Source organism: Acomys russatus, chromosome 29 (genome assembly GCF_903995435.1).
Source record: "Acomys russatus chromosome 29, mAcoRus1.1, whole genome shotgun sequence".
Lineage (NCBI taxonomy): Eukaryota > Metazoa > Chordata > Mammalia > Rodentia > Muridae > Acomys > Acomys russatus.
In genome coordinates, this window is record NC_067165.1 from 21,116,453 (window position 1) to 21,133,785 (window position 17,333).

The following is a 17,333-nucleotide window of genomic DNA, read 5'->3' on the forward strand; positions in this document are numbered from 1 at the left end:
AAATGGAAAATATTTAATAGAAAGTGAGAAAAATGAGACGAATCTTTTAACTCTGCGACAGTTCAGTCCATTTAAAAAATTTTAATATCATCAACATCATTCCCACCATCATCACTATTATTTAATATGTTCTTTGGGTGGGTATGTGTGCCACAGTTAGAGACAATGTGTGAAGTCAGTTCGACCCTTCCACCTTTATGTAGGTTCCAGGGATTGAATTCACATCATCAGAGTAGTTTAATTGCACAGCAGCAAGCACCAGTTCAACCCCTTTGCTGGCCCAGAAACCAAGATTCACACATATTTTTTTTTTTCCTTCTTCTTTTTTTTCCCCCTACTGAGTAATCTCACTACTAACTTTTTCTTTTTTTCTTTGGTTGCTTTTCAGATTTACTTATGTATATGAATGTTTTGTTTGCATGTATGTGTAATACATGCATGTCTTAGTGCCCACAATTGTCAGAGGAAGGCAGTTACAAAAGGGTGAGCCACAATATGGGTGCTGGGAATCAAACCTAGGTTCCCTGACTCTCAGTCTTTGTTTTGGTTTCTTTCAGGCAGGGTCTCACTGTAGCCAAGACTGGCCTGGACCACACTTTGTAGCCCAGACTGAACCCCCCTGGCTGCAATCCTCCTTCCTCAGCCTCACAATTTACTGGGATTATAGGTGTGAGCCACCATGCTACATCATAACATTCTTTCAGAAGATAAAATATGAGTAAAAGACATCTTCTACATTCTCCATAATAAATAACAAAGGCAATATAACAGCAGCCAACCAGAATTAAGTATATTTTACTAACAAATGAAACATTGTATTACACAGCTGTACAATTTTAAATGAGGAAAATGCAAGCTAAATTAGACTTCATCTGTCAATGATTACTCACGGGAACGGGGATCCCAAAGGGGACAGGAGTGTACTGGGTATAAAGATGAAGAGGTATAGGAACAAACACGGGCACGGGGACGGGGACCACCATGACCTGCGGCTCGTTTGGAGTGTCTTCTAAGGAAAAAAAAAAGCACATAAAGACCAAAAGGATTAGAAACACTTTAGTGAAATTCCATCTTAATAGAGAATTTGCGCCAAGCATTGGTGCACACATGTTTAATCCCAGCACTTGTGAGGCAGAGGCAGCCAGATCTCCAGGTTTGAAGCCAGCCTTTTTAAAAAAGGCATGACCCCCAGTAGGGCAGTGGTGGTGCATGCCTTTAATCTGGGAGGCAGACGCAGGCATACCTCTGTGAATTCGAGGACCAGCCTGCTCTACAGAGTGAGTTTCAGGACAGCTACAGCTAAAACAGAAAAACCCTGTTTCAAAAAACAAAACAACAACAAAGGTATGACCGCCGGAACAGAGACAACAGCAAAATAATTGACCAAAGACCATACCAAACTTAAAATGTTATATACAGAAACAATTCAAGAGCTAAGAGATAAGTTATAAAATAAGAAAAAACCAAAACAGAACAAAATTCAAACTGCACACCTGACAGGGACTAATATCTAGAATATAGAAGAAATTCAAACAAGTAAACAGCAAAAGAACAAATAATCTGACTTATAAATGGTCTATATAGATATCTCTGTAGAGAGGCTGGCATGGTGGCACAAGCCTTTAATCCCAGCACTCGCAAGGCAGAGGCAGGCAGATTGCTGTGAGTTCGAAGCCAGCCTGGTCTACAAAGCGAGTCCAGGATAGCCAAGGCTACACAGAGAAGCCCTGTCTCGAAAATCAAAAAACAAACAAACAAACAAAACCTGTCTCAAAAAAACACATAAATGAACAATACAAAGATTTGAATATGCTTATAACCTGCAAGAGCCCACTGTAATTCAAGATTTGCCCACAAGGTGTTGCTGGTGGAACCTTTCAGAGGGCCTTATGTCAAGGGGAACCATACCCTTAACAGGTATTAAAGGGTTTCTCTGTTCTCCGTAAAGAAGCAATCAATTGCTTGTTCCCACAGATGTTAATATCAATGTTACCCACAGCAGGTGGTAACAAAGGTCAAGAAGCTGCATCCCCAAACCTGTGTGATGACCTTCAAAATTATGTGGTAAACAAACCACTTCTGTTTAAGTTAGCTGCCTTGGTTATTTCAATATAATGAAAACAAAAAACAACAACAACAAAAAAAACAAGTGACTATGCCAATAAAAATGATTCAAAGTCATTAATGATCACCAGAGAAATGTCCATCACAACAATAATGACAGGGCTGGGCAGATGTGCAGATAAGTGCACTTGCTGCTCTTACAAAAGACCTGGGTTCCCTTCCCAGCACCTACATCAGGTGGCTCATAACTACCTGAAACTTGTGTTCCAGAAAACTCAATCCCCTCACCCTCTTCTGGCTTCTTTGGGCATTTGCATGTGCCTAGTACACATACAGACAAGAATGCACACAAACATATAAATAAAAATAAATTTTACAAATTAAAATGAAATACCATTACCGTCAAAAAAAAAAAAAGAAAGAAAGAAAGAAAAAGAGGGAAAAAAATTCTGGTGAGACAGCGAAAGGGGACTCTAACACTTCTAGGTGGACAATATAAATTAGTACAGCCATTGGAAAATAATGAAAAGTTTCTCCGCCCCCCCCACCCCCGCCCGAGACAGACAGGGTTTCTCTGTGTAGCACTCGGGAGGCAGAGACAGGCAGATCACTGTGAGTTCAAGGCTGTCCTGGTCTACAAAGTGAGTCCAGGACAGCCATGGCTACACAGAGAGACCCTGTCTCAAAAAACCAACCAAACAAAAAACCCACACGCATTAAAAAAAAAAAAAAAAAACCCAAACCCAAAAAACTCACTAGGAGGGGTGAGCAGCTAAAAGTACTTGTTGCTCTGCAGATGACCCAGATTCAAATCACAACGCCCACATGACAGGCCACAAAGGTCTGCACCTTCTCTCCGAGAGGATCCCGTATCCTTCAGATTTCCATGGGCACCATGTATATGCACACAGTACACATACATACATACATACATACATACATACATACATGTAGGCAGGGCATTCACACACATAAAATGTAACTAAAAAACAACAAAAACTCTGTAAGAACGGTAGGTCCCTAACATTTTTTACTATAGGCTAAATTCCTGAACGTGGTCAAGAGGAGGGCTACTCATCAATTAGCTTTTACTCACAAGATGGACATTCTACCCAAAAACTGACAGGCCAAGAACGATGGGATTCTAATCACTCTCACCCAAGATCACTTTCAGAGCAGAACGCCTATGGTGAGAGATGCTGCCTATGGATTTTGACGCTGCTCAAAATCCAGAGAGGCAGTGCAGAGATTCTGCAAGGAGGTAGAGGCAGTTCCTAAGAAAGCTTTGAAATTTTCCACAAGGCAGTTGAATTTTTGTTTTGAGACAATGTTTCTCTATGCGTAGCCCTGGCTGGCCAAGAACATATGTAGATTAGGCTGGTCTCAAATTCACAGCTTTTGCCTCTTTCTCATGAGTGCTAAGACTAAAGGCATGCACCACTACCCTTAGTACTTAAAAAACAAAAAACAAAAACAAACAGGATAATATTTCTCTGCATCTCCCTGGCTCTCCTGGAACGTACTTTGTAAACCAGGCTGGCCTTAAACTCAAAGATCCTCCTGCCTCTGTCTCCTGAGTGCTGGGATTAAATGGATGTGCCACCACCACCAGTTGAAATTGACTTTTTAAAATAGTATGAGGGAATGGAGACAAGTGTTCCATGCAAAAGCACAGGGCTATATAAATACCACTAAATGAACGTGTGCACGAGTGGAAAAACAATTACTGAGTTCTATGAACACAAGAGCACATTAGGAAGCTAAACCATCTTTGAATCAAGTCCCATCTACATTGTTCTAAAGCTTATACTGAACCTACATTAGTTATTAACCAAAAAATTAAATGTACTCAAAATACAGTATGATGAATTAGCTTCTTTTTGAGCTGCCTCGTTACACCTCATACAGAGAAATACCTGATTCACAAGCACATTGTGCAAACTACACTGAACAGTGTATATATGCAGGAAACAGTGTACTCAAGGTAAGAAAATGCTCCATTCCCTTGCCCTAAACAAAATAATAAATCCCAAGGAACATACCTGTCTGGCTTTCTTTGTTTTGAGTATGTGGTTTGCATGAAGTGGCTTTAGTCTGTGTGATGGGTTTGCACAATAAAGCTTTGTTCTTTAAAAGCCTTGGAGGTTGGGAAGGTGGAAGTTTCAGGGCATCTGTTTGAGTACTTGCCTAGTTAAAAATAAAAAATAAAAAATTAGAAACCAAAGGATTTTCAAAATGTTTTGAGTAACTGTTAGAATTTATTATTTAATATTATTTTTTAATTATTACTATTACTTTATTATTATTATTGTTTTGTTTTTCAAGACAAGGTTTCTCTGTGTAACAACTCTGGCTGTCCTGGAACTCTTTCTGTAGACGAGGCTGGCCTCAAACTCATGGAGATCCACCTGCCTCTCCCTCCCAAGTGCTGCGATTAAAAGATATGTGCCACCACTGCCTGGTTGTTAGAATTTTAACTTTTTTTTAAAAAGATTTTTTTTTATTCATTTATTATATACAGTACTCTACTTGCATGTACATGTGCAGCCCAGAAGAGGGTATCAGATCACTTTATAGGTGGTTGTGAGCCACCATGTGGTTGCTGGGAACTGAACTCAGGGCCTCTGGAAGAGCAGACAGTGCTCTTAACCTCTGAGCCATCTCTCCAGCCCCCTAGACATTTAACTTAAAAAAACAAACAAGCAAAAAAACAAACAAACAAAAAACAAAACATATATTATATACTTGAAATAGGTAGTAACCAGAGTATTTAATAACTATCAACTGACTGAATGTACTTACTATTATTTGTTTATCAAGAAAAATTCCAATGAGCTTACAGTAAAACACTGACAACCAGGACAGTGGTAGTTTTTAATGAGAAATGTTACTTTCTGACTGAGTTAGACGCTAACACAGTCCTAGAGGATGGCCTCAAATTCAGAGATCCACTTCTGCTGCCTCCCCAAGTGCTGGGATTAAAAGTGTGCACCACCAAATCGGCTATATGGTTATGAATAATTTGTTTTGTTTTCTTTTGTTTTTTCAAGACAGGGTTTCTCTGTGTAGCCTTGACTGTCCTGGACTCGCTCTATAGACCAGGCTGGCCTTGAACTCACAGCGATCCACCTGCCTCTGACTCCCAAGTGCTGGGATTAAAGGTAAATAATTAGATAAAGGTATCTACCAAACATTCAAAGAAATAAAGGTATCCCAGGCGTGGTGACGCATGCTCAAGAGGCAGAGACAGGCGGATCTCTGAGTTCGAGGGCAGTCTGGTCTACAGAGTGAGTTCTAGAACAGCCAAGAGAAAAAACAGAGAAACTCTGTCTTAAAAACCCAAAAATTTAAATAAATAAATAAATAAATAAATAAATATATAGAAAGAGATGATCAGATAATAGAAAGTCCACTCATCAACAATTATATTCTGGGCTGGAGAGATGGCTCAGTGCTAAAGAGCACTGTCTGTTCTTTCAAAGGTCCTGAGTTCAATTCCCAGCAACCACATGGTGGCTCACAACCATCTATAATGAGATCTGGTGCCCTCTTCTGGTATCAGGTCTACACGAAGACAGAACACTGTGTACATAATAAATAAATAAAAACAAAAACAAAAATCAATTCTATTCCTAAGTAGAGTATATTAGCTCAGACCTACATGTAACACATATGCATAAAAAAATATAATAATATCAAAGTAACTTACATCCCCAATGATTTTTGCTGTTACTGTTGGAACTGCACCTTAATAGAAATTGAAATATAAAATTAGGATCTTTAAATTTTAAACATCAGTATTAGAGCCAATTATCAGCCCATAAACACTAGTCATGAGCATGTATAACATGTATAGTTTCTAGCATATAGGTAGAAACTATAAAACAGGAAAGATGTAGAACTTGTGAAAGTACCACTGTACACCCTAGTAGTGCAGTAAGCTGTCACAAGGTACATACAATATTTAACTCAAATGGTAAGAAAGCCAGTTGAAATCAAGCTATACCTTGTAATACGCTGTTGGCATTTGCAGTGGGCTGAGCAGCAGGAGCACTTGCCAAAGAGACCACATTAGCAATAACTGGAGTAGAATCTTTTCTGAGTGATGGGGGTCCTGCAGAAGCAGCTTGAACCATGGAAATACCTGCTGGTTAAAACAAAAGGAAAGAATGCACATGTAATACATGTGTTTATATTTATATGTTTCTCTGAGAGAAAGCTACAACAAAAATTCATAAAGGCATGGAAGCACACGCCTTTAATCCCAGCACTTGGGGGCAGATATAGGCGGATCTCTATGAGTTTCAGGCCAGCCTGATCTATAGAGCCAGTCCAAGAGAGCCAGGGCTATATTACACAGAGAATCCTATGTCAAAACAACAAACAAACAAACAAACAACCACATTTGCCTGGCTTTCAGGTACTCAATAGCATGATTTAATTCAAATGTTAATGGTATTTGCTTAATTTTCTTGTTGTTTGTGTTGCTGCTGCTGTTGTTGAAAGAGAGGGTCTTCTATGCAATCCTGGCTATCCTGAAACTGGCTATGTAAAACAGGCGAGCCTTGAATTCACAGAGTTCAGCCTGCCTGTTTCATAAATGCTAGGATTAAAGGTCTGTCTACCACGCTCAGCTTGTTAATGGTATCTGAACACAGTAAGAGTTGGACTTCATAAAAGTAGTGTCAATTTACATACTCTAATCTGTAAAAGAAAAGCAATTAACTCCTGGCACCGGTAAGAACTCAAGCACTCCTCATTATATTTTACCTGCATTGTTTTGTGAAGGTGGGTCACATACAGTTTGCTGATGACAGAACATCAAGATACAAAGCAAATTACAAAAGTGTTTTATTTCACCTCGCCATTTCAGTGACTCACTGAGTTTACCCTGTCTCTTGCAACCATCACATTTGGCCATCTAGAAAAAATAGAGAGCAAAGAAGAAAGAAATTATCAGGGGCTGAAGAGATGGCTCAGCTGTTAGGAGCACTTGGGTGCTCTTCCATAGGACCCAGGTTCAATTTCTAGCTCCCACATAGTGGCTCATAACTGCCTCCCATTCCAGGGTATTTGATGCCCTCTTCTGGACTCTGAATGCACCAGGCATACACATGGTGCACAGACATATGTGCAGGCAAACGTCCATACGCATAAAATAAAAATAGTTTTTAAAAAGGAGAAACGAAATAGTTCAAGTCTGATAGAATAGGATCAGGACAACAGTGAGGACACTAGAATTCAACTTACAGATTTTTCTAATTTGAATAGTTAACACATTTGTTTATATATGTGTTTTTAATTTGACATGGCAACATATTTGCTTTTTTGTTTTGTTTTTCAAGACAAGGTTTCTCTGTGTAGCCTTGGCTGTCCTGAACTCTCTTTGTAGACCAAGCTGGCCCCCAACTCACAGCAATCCACCTGCCTCTGCCTCCCCAAGTGCTGGGAATACAGGTGTGCACTGCCACAACTGGCTCAACATATTTGCTTTTATTTGTAGAACTTAAATCATAAATGCAAAGATGACTGTCATAAAATGGTAAATATTTATACACTAATGATTTTTAAGACTGTATGTTTGTGTCTGGTACATGTACTTGGACATTTTAACATGTATGTAAACAAACATGGGGAGGTCCAACACTGACATAGGCAGGGGTTCTTTGCTCAATCCCTCTCCATCTAAATCACTGAAGCAGTCAGTGTCTTTCAATTGGACTCAGAGCTCGTCAACTGCACTACTCTACCTTGCTCTGTAGGGTCTGCATGCAAGCACTGGAATAACATGTGGCTTTTACATGAGTGCTGGAGATTCAGATGCCAGTCCTCACACTTGCATAGCAAGGATTTTATTCACTGAGACACTATACCAATCCCACCAGTGATATTTTTTTTTAATCACTTTTTAAGAACCCAATAAGGGCCTCGTGTGGTGGGGCACGCCTTTAATCCCAGCACTCGGGAGGCAGAGGCAGGTGGGTCGCTGTGAGTTCGAGCCACCCTGGTCTACAAAGCAAGTCCAGGACAGCTAAGGCTACACAGAGAAACCCTGTCTTGAAAAACAAAACAAAAATAAAAACAAAAAATAATAGCAACAACAAAAGAACCTAATAAGTAGTGACTGAAAAAGAAAGTTCTGGGCCTGCAAGAAGGCTCAGTGGTAAAGGCACTTATGGCCAAGCCTGTTAACCTGAGTTCAATCTCCAAGACCCGATATGGTGGAAAGAAAATCAATTCCCACAAGTTCTCATCTGATCTCTTTTTGCACATGAGCCATAGCATGCAAGCACCTAAACTGACATGCATGCACACATGGGCACACAAAATAAACAAACGTAACAAAATAAATAAAAACAAAGTTTTGTTTTGTTTTTTTAACCAAATTACACAAGGTGTGTGTTCTTTAGAATCCGGAAGACAGATTCATTTATTTAAATGACGAATGAGTAAGATAATTATTAAAATACTTTAGTGCCATAAGTCAGCTGTGTCTTCTAAAGGAAACTAAAAACAAACCAGGTGGAGTGGCACATGCTTATAATCCCAGCACTCAGGGAGAGAGAAGCAGGAAGATCATTGTAAGTTTGAGGCCAGCCTGCTCTACAAGGTGAGTCCAGGACAGCCAAGGATACACAGAGAAACCCTGTCTCGAAAAAACAAAACAAAACAAAACAAAACAAAAACACCAAAAAGAGTAAGATTTAAGTCCACATATGTTGTACTAATTGTTAAAAAACAAATTATTTAATATTAAATGAATTGAATCACCAAAATATTATTCTTAGTACAGGAAACAAAGAAAAAAAACTAATGCTAACTCTCCCATACCCAGTAAAGTGAACGGTGTTTTTTTTTTACCTGATAAAACAAAACTGTATACTTGGACATGCACTCTTCCCCACAGAAGTCCTCTACCTTCCCACCCAGGTTGTTCTGTATCAACTTGGGAGATGTCTGTGAACAGTAGCTGCACGTTTTACAGTGGCTTCCCCAGCGCTTCCCCAAGTCATGTTTATAAAGCAATTTGCAACCTAAGAAATCAGGAAAGATAAAATTAATAATGGGGTGGATAAAGATTACTTTCATTTTAAATTTAGCATAGCACTACCTTTTCATACTTGTGACCTAATCAACTGGCAGGTCAAGAAATCAACTATAGGATCAAAACCAGCTTTGTGTATGTTGACTGAAATATGTCAGTTATAAGTTTCACTTCTTAACTTTTTTTTTTTAATTTGGAATGTGAAAATACATTAGTTTTATAGTAGGCTGTAATGTGAAATGTAATACTTTTGTGTTATAGTAAAAAAGGAAAGCCACTAATCAAGAAGGATAACACTGCCACTGCAGAGTCAGCAAGGCTTTCATAAACATACTTATCATCTAAACAAGGACAGTAATTTAACTTCATTTGTAGATCCCTATTCAGACCATTTAAATTTAGAAAGCTACTAGAACTTAAGAATTTCCATCTAGAAATTAGTACAGGATGTAAAGGTCTTTGAGCTCTCCAACAAGCTAATGAGGCCAAATATATCCTGGGTTGCACTGCACTTGGAGGATCTTTCGCTTCATTTTAGTCTCTACATAAAATTAAGAACTTAATAAAAACAGCAAAACATACATCAATAAATCAAAATACTTTGTGGGTATAGGATAAAATAAATTGACACAATAATCCCTTAAATTAACAATATTTTAGAAAATACTGAAATGCTCAACAGTAAGACTGTGTTTTGTCTTTTTACCTTCACTACAAAATGACTTGTCAGCACCTGAGAACCGCACAGTCTCCTTTATAATTTTCTCAATTTTACAGTATTCACACATTGCCATTACATTATTGATTTTCTTATATTCATCAGAACAATTCTTGCCACAGAACTGAAACATTTTACCCTGTAAAGGAAATATTGAGTAGGAATTAGACAGTTGGTTTATGTTATGAAATTTTTGTTTGTTTGTGTTCAAGACAGGGTTTCTCTGTGTAGCCTTTGCTGTCTTGAATTTGCTTTGTAAACTAGGCTGGCCTCAAACTCAAAGGATCTGCCTGCTCTACCTCCCTGAGTGTTGGGACCACAGGTGTGCATTACTACACCTGGTTGTGTTACAAAAATTTTCAACCTTTTTACTTCAAAAATATGTGGTATGTAACTGGGTATACAGCACATGTCTGCAATCTCAACACTCAGAAGGCAGAGACAGACAGATTTCTATGAATTAAAAACCATCCTGTCTACTTATGGGGTTCAAGGCAGCTGGAATTACACAGTAAGCCCCTATCTCAAAAATAGAAAACCCAAACAGTACAATTTTGACACAGAAAAATAAAAACACATTTACAGACAGATCCATTTATCCTCCAACTCTTATCATGAACCTATATACTGCTGTTCTCTTTCTTTGTATTTTATAAAAAGGTTCTCAGTGAGTAGCCACAACTAAACTGCAACTATGAGCCCACACTTACCTTGTAGTCAAGAAGCTCCGGCTTTGTGGCAAAAAGACGGTTACAGTGTTGACACCTAAGCTTCACCACACTTCGTGCAAACCCAACATGCTGGGACTGGGCAGCCAGTCGCTGGAGACCAGCCGCAGCAGAGCTGTTGATGGAGGTGGGAGACACAGCAGGGGTATTTCCTCCACCTGCAGACACTGCTGGACCTGTGGGGATGCTCACGATCACTTGGCCCTGAGACAAGGGCACTACTGAAGAGTTCATTCCAGTTGGTTTGTTGAACAAATTCTGAAAAAGTAAAACAATAAGAATAGGACTGCTTAATCACTTATTCAAGAAATTATGCCCCTATGTATGGCAAGAAAGGTTCTAGTAATAAACAAGCTAGGTTCCTTGTCTTTGAACACCTTAAAACTGAATGGGGCAAGTCTTGTTTATGTAGAAGAAAAACAATCCAATAATCTTCGAAACTAATATTCTCCCAATAGTGTCATTTAACATTATGGAGGACAGTTAAGTGACTTTATAGGCTCAACTAATAATCTAAGCTGAAACACTATAGTAGAAAAAAACAGTCCTGGCACTAGGAAACAGTAAGTTTGTACTACTATAGAAGGTGATTCACTGGCTGAGGAAGAGGAAGATTCCCAAGGTCCTACCTGGAAAGCTACCACACAACTGTAGCTGCAGAAGTTGCGTATACTTCCATCTGACATGGCTAGATGATACTGAGGGATTGCTGAGGTTTTACAACTGTTACACTGAACTTGTACACCTTAGCAAATGAAAGTAAAAGCTAATGAGTCACACATAAACCTAGGAGGAATTAAGTATCATAGACAAAAATTCAATTTTCAGGTTAAGCTATAAGAACTGAACCTAACCTCAATCATGCCACATCTATCAAAAACTCGCTGAACATTTTAAAAGTTGAAAATTTTTAAAATAGTTATAAATGTACCCTGAAATTACAAAATAAATGGATCTTGAAGTATATTGGATGTGGATAAAGAAAATATAGCAACAAAAATATCTGTAATCCATTCAGTAAGGGGATACATAAATAGGTAAACAAGTAAATAAGATAACAGGTAATATTTTACAGTAAAAATGTGAAATATATTTGTCCTAAAAGTCAGTTAAATTTAGACAAAAATTTGGGCCAGCAAAAAAAGTAGTAACTAATTTCCAACTATTACATTTTATAGTTTATGAAAGCAGTATTACCTGCAGAAGTAACCATTTTAACTCTGTAAGCAGATAAGCAATTAACAGAACAGAAAAGTTCTGTCTTCCCCAAGCTATTGGTATTCTCAATCATTTCTGCTGAGGATCTCAATGATTTGCAAAGCGCACATGGTGTTATTTTGGCTGATTTCTAGTAACAGAATAAAACAACATTCATTTTTACCAAATTCATAAAGCATAATTCTTTGAAATGTTTAACTCAACCCTGTTGAAATATTATTACTTTTTATGTGTGGTGCTAGGAATCAATCCCAGGGCCCTACATGGTCATTTTTTTCCCCTTACTCATGAAGTATTTTAAATCAGTAGTTTTCAAACTATCATTACAATCCTCAGTAAGAGGTTTCACAAAGGGAACTAACTTACATGTTATTCTGAAATTCTGAGTTTGCACATCACATATGTATGCATACAAAAGTGAAAAGCATTTCACTGAGCAACACACATCATGGGAACATGCTACACTTCATGTTTCTATTGTATTTCATTAGAAAACAGTTATGACCTAGTAATTAAGATCTAATAATTAATTGATAAGCATTGTTTTTTAAAGTTGTTAACGCAACAACCCTCTTATACATATTAGCTGAGAACTGTAAAGAGCTTCCTATAAAAGTACAATTTAAAAAACAATGAAGTTCTAAGTTAAGAAAATCAGCGAACTTACTAGAAAACTCAGTATCAATCCTTTCCTTAATATAACAATGCATACTTTAAGCAGCAAGATGAGAGCCGACCTTGAGTTCACCAGTATGCAAATATGATCAAAGAGTCTAAAAGAATAAATCTTCACTCAACTAGGGACTCAACAGAAAATAAGGGCAAGTACTATTACCCTGTCACACACTTAAGAAAACACTGAGCAGGGCGTGGTGGTGCACGCCTTTAATCTCAGCATTTGGGAGGCAGAGGCAGGAGGATCGCTGTGAGTTCGAGGCCAGCCTGGTTTACAAAGTGAGTTTAGGACAGCCAAGGCTACACAGAGAAATTCTGCCTTGACCCAAACAAAAACAAAAACAAAAACAAAAACAAAAACAAAAACAAGGAAGGAAGGAAGGAAGAAAGGAAGGAAGGAAGGAAGGAAAACACTGTTAGGTCAGGCGTGGTGGCACATGCCTTTAATCCCAGCACTCAGGGAGTAGAAGCAGGCGGCCAGCTGTGAGTTCGAGGCCAGCCTGGACTACAAAGTGAGTCCAGGACAGCCAAGGCTACACAGAGAAACCATATCTCGGAAAAAAAAAAAAGAAGAGAAAACACTGTTCAAGCTGTAACCAAGAGATTGTAAGAACTTCTCCCATTTCTATGACAAATTGCAAGCTTGATTTTAAAATGGATGCATATTAGCATATACCTGATCTGGAATATCTTCTAATTCCCAAATCAGAACTGTAAACACAAACTTCATTTAAAAGACTTGAGTCACAACTTATTCTTGTGAAACTTTTGCTGACACACCCAGTCCTACCAACTATGCTTTCTTTATGGTACATAGTCTCGTAATAATTCCATCACACCATCTTTATCTACTCATGTATTTATATGTCAGAAATATGTATTCCCCAGAAAAGAGAAATTTGATTCAATGTTTGAATAATTTAAAGAAAGCAAAGTGGCACCAATAACCATCTGCAACATGCCAGACTCTGTATTAATGTTTTTGCCCTTATTTTACGTAATGCTGAACAGTCAAGTTTTCATAGCCACTAGCAGATAAAACAAACAAACAACAAAAACACAGAATCCATGTAGTCTGTTTTCCCCATGTAAAATTGTAAGGAACATACTGGACTAGTCTTATTATTACATTCTAATTCTTTGGTTTGGTCTTTTTTTGTTGGAGGAAAGGTGCTCGTCTGTTTACTTTGAAGACATTCTCACCCGTTAGCTCTAAATGGCTTGAAACTAGCTGTGTAAACCAAACTGGCCTCAAACTCAGAGACTTATCTGCCTTCTTCTCACTCCCAAGTTCTTGGAACTAAAGATGTGTAACACGTGCTTGGCCCTTGTCTACTTTGGAGGAGTGGGAGATGGGGAGCATTAAATTCTTGTCTCTAACACAGCAAGTTTTAATAGATAACAAGGAAGCTTTCAAAATTAAAATTAAAACTCCAATCCAAATTTAAGATGTTTTATTCTATTTCTTCTTTTATGAAGGATGACTCAACTTTTAGTGCCTGATATACAAACAAGAAAAGAATCACCAGGCTGGAGAGATGGCTCAGCGGCTAAGAGCACTGGCTGCTCTTCAAGAAGTGCTGAGTTCAATTCCCAGCAACCACATGGTGGCTCACAACCATCTATAATGAGATCTGGTGCCCTCTGTACATGCAGATAGAACATTGTATACATAATAAATAAATCTCTTAAAAAAAAAAAAAGAAAGAAAAGAATCGCCTTCTGAACATATTAATATTTTTTATTTGTGAAAAAAAAATTTTATATAGCAAAACTAAACCCTTTCAAAAATTATACACTAGATTTAGAGTAAAATCACCTATAATTGTAAAAATGCCAAAATTTTAAAGTTGAATTTATACAGCAAGTCGCAGGCCACCTAGTGCTACATAGTGAGAGCCTGACTCCCAAACCAAAGCAAAAATACCTCTTCCCCAACAGGAAAAGAATTGAATGCAATAACAGTAAAACCTAACTGAGAGTATTCAGTGATTTTAGTGGACTGTATAGAAACTCACTACATATTAAAGAAAAAAAAAAAAAGGTCAGATCAGCAAATACAACAAAACAGGAAGTCAATGCAAAATATAAAATATAAAAAGTATTCACTATCTTTTTTGGGCAGTAGTTCTCAACCTTCCTATTGCTGAGACCCTTTAATACAGGTCCTCATGCTGTGGTGACCCCCTACCATAAAATCTCTTCACTGCTAGCTCATAACTGTAATTTCTCTGTTATGAATTGCAATATAAATATCAGTGTTTTCTCGTGCTCGTAAGCTACCTCTGTGAAAGACTCATTCGACCCCCAAATGGGTCGCACCCGACAGGTTGAGAACTACTACTTTAAAGTTTCCAATTATGAAACTAGTATTTGACCAAAATTTACTGGTGAGATATAAAATGAAAAAACAAACCAGCATAGAAGATATTTATCATTGAGCTAATCCAGGTTATTCTCTGCCAATTTGTAATTCACAAAAATTCATAACCCTCATTTGTTCTATTTAATGAAGAAACCTCTTTTTAAAACATTTTCCACAATCAGGAGGCAGACAGGTGGATCTCTAGTTCAAGGCCAGCCTGGTCTACAGAGCAAGTTCCAGGATAGCCAGGAGTACACAGAGAAGCCCTATTTCAAAAAACTAGTAAGAAAGATGGATAGATAGATAGGTAGGTAGGTAGACAGACAGACAAACGGAATAAATCAATCAGATAAAAATTAAAAAATAAAAACCTCCTCACACTACTAAGATTTTTTTCTTCTGGTTTACAACTGAAATTATGTGACTCCTCCATACATGCAATTTGGACCTTTTTGCTGAAGAACAAGGGGTGTGTGGGTGGGTGGGTGTGTGTGTGTGTGTGTGTGTGTGTGTGTGTGTGTGTGTGTGTGTGTGTATCAAAATCAAAATATTTAGGTATTGAAGAGATGGCTCAGCAATTAAGAGCTGCTCTTCCAGAGGTCCTAAGTTCAATTCTCAGCAACCACATGGAGGCTCACAACCAGTCTATACTAGGATCTGATGCCCTCTTCTGGCCTGCAGTCACACAAGCAGACAGAGCACTCCTATATACAAAATAAAGCATTAAAAATGTCAGAATATATTTAAAAGAACAGAGGGCCACACACTAAAAGGTTAATTGGGTCGTTTAAAAATCACTATCAAAATTACAAATCACATCTGAAATAAAAGCCATGCCCTAGCCACATATTACAGTAAATGCAGATGATTCCTGTACCCAGCAGGGTGAGGCAAGAGCTCTACAAGCTCAAGGTTAACCTGGGCCATATAACAAACTCCAGGAAGACATGGCTGTATAGTGAGACCCTGTCTCAACAAAACAAAGCCATACCCATAAAAGATACATTTCTTTTTGGTTTTTCCCAGACAGAGTTTTCCTGTGTAACTATGGCTGTACTGGAATTGCCCCATAGGACATGGTGGCCTCAAACAAACTCACAGAGATCTGCCTGCCACCGCTTCCTGTGTGCTCACATTAAAGGTGTACACCACCACTATCCAGCTAAAAGATGTATTCCTTAATGTATATAAGAAATTGGGACATATAGAAGTCTATTTCAAAATGTTTAATATGTATGCATATGGCAAGTACTATATACATGTAAAAACTTAGCGAAATATTTATCTCATTAGTTTAAACTGTTTCAAAAATAATCCCACCCAAAGGTTTCAATTCCCTTGAAATAAAAAAAAAGCTATCAAGATGAAGTATGATCAAATACCTGCTTGTAGGAGGTGACACACACTGAACTACAAAACTTCTTAGATTGTCCCTCAATCTGGAGCACATGGCACTGTCCAGAGCCACTGTAACAGTAACCCCCACAGTTCTCACAACAGTTCATGGTAAGGTTGTTGGCAGAGCGAAACTTAGAGAAACAGGCATCACTGCAAAGTTTATGGACCACGTTCTGGTAATTAACTTCATGCCGAATCTAGGAAGTACAAAGTAACACCAAAACGTCAGAAACGAAGAACCAAGCATTGTTCTTTTCAGCCTCAACACTGGGCGTACTCACTCAAGCAAAGCAAAAGGGCAACTTACAATCGCGTTCTTCTGGCACATGCTGCACTTGGTTGAAATGCTACTTGTATTTATGGTAACAATGGGTTTTTTTTTCAGTTCATATGTTGATAAGCATGACTGACTGCAAAAATCCTTACTGCTGGTGCTATTTTCAAACTGGGCACTGATCACATCCTTTGGATTTAAAATGTCTCTAAAATGATAGCAAAGATAAAAATAAGTCATAGGGTATTACATTTACACCCTTTGCATGTTAAAGCAACCAAATAAAAGCAGGCTACAGTAAAGGGTGTTGCAACTTTTTAAAATTGAAACATGTTTAATTTTGTGTGTATGAGTGTTTTGCCTATATGCATGCCTGTGCACCACTTCGGTTCCTGGTGTGTCCCAGGAACAGAAGAGGGAGTTGAATTCCTTGGAACCACGTGGGTGCTGGGAATCGAAGCTGGATCCTTTGAAAGAATGGTCAATGCTCTTAACCACTGAACTATCTCTCCAGGCCCCAGAGTCACTGCTTTAATTTGTCTGTGGATATGTGTACATCTACGGTGTGTAAGTGTGATATGTATGTATGTGTGCAGATAGGTACTTGTGCACATGGTGTCTTCTTCAATCCCTCTCCACTTACTTTCTCAACCTGGAACTCACTGACTGGCCAGCAAGCTCTACAGATCAGCCTGTCTCCACACCCCACTCCTTCCTGCAGCACCAAGGTAACAGAGCCAGGCTGCCCCAACAGCTTTTCCACGAATGATGAGGATCCTTAGAGCATTCACGGAGCCAATTCCTGAGCCCAGGAACATAAACTGTGATGATGGAGTTCTCTCACTTAC

At 38.4% G+C, this 17,333-nt stretch overlaps 1 protein-coding gene across 1 annotated transcript in view; it reads right to left on the reverse strand.

Annotated features, from left to right (window-relative positions):
- Zmym4 (zinc finger MYM-type containing 4) overlaps window positions 1-17,333 on the reverse strand; it is a 134,485-nt gene that overhangs the window by 37,092 nt on the left and 80,060 nt on the right. Inside the window, exons 8-19 of the mRNA XM_051171187.1 lie at window positions 16,519-16,693; window positions 16,196-16,408; window positions 11,753-11,903; window positions 11,185-11,300; window positions 10,538-10,813; window positions 9,816-9,966; window positions 8,926-9,098; window positions 6,835-6,985; window positions 6,071-6,211; window positions 5,774-5,811; window positions 4,107-4,251; window positions 891-1,009 (exon numbers count right to left, since the gene is read on the reverse strand). Coding sequence (XP_051027144.1) covers window positions 891-1,009; window positions 4,107-4,251; window positions 5,774-5,811; window positions 6,071-6,211; window positions 6,835-6,985; window positions 8,926-9,098; window positions 9,816-9,966; window positions 10,538-10,813; window positions 11,185-11,300; window positions 11,753-11,903; window positions 16,196-16,408; window positions 16,519-16,693 — 1,849 coding nt within the window. The remainder of the gene's footprint in view (window positions 1-890; window positions 1,010-4,106; window positions 4,252-5,773; window positions 5,812-6,070; window positions 6,212-6,834; window positions 6,986-8,925; window positions 9,099-9,815; window positions 9,967-10,537; window positions 10,814-11,184; window positions 11,301-11,752; window positions 11,904-16,195; window positions 16,409-16,518; window positions 16,694-17,333) is intronic.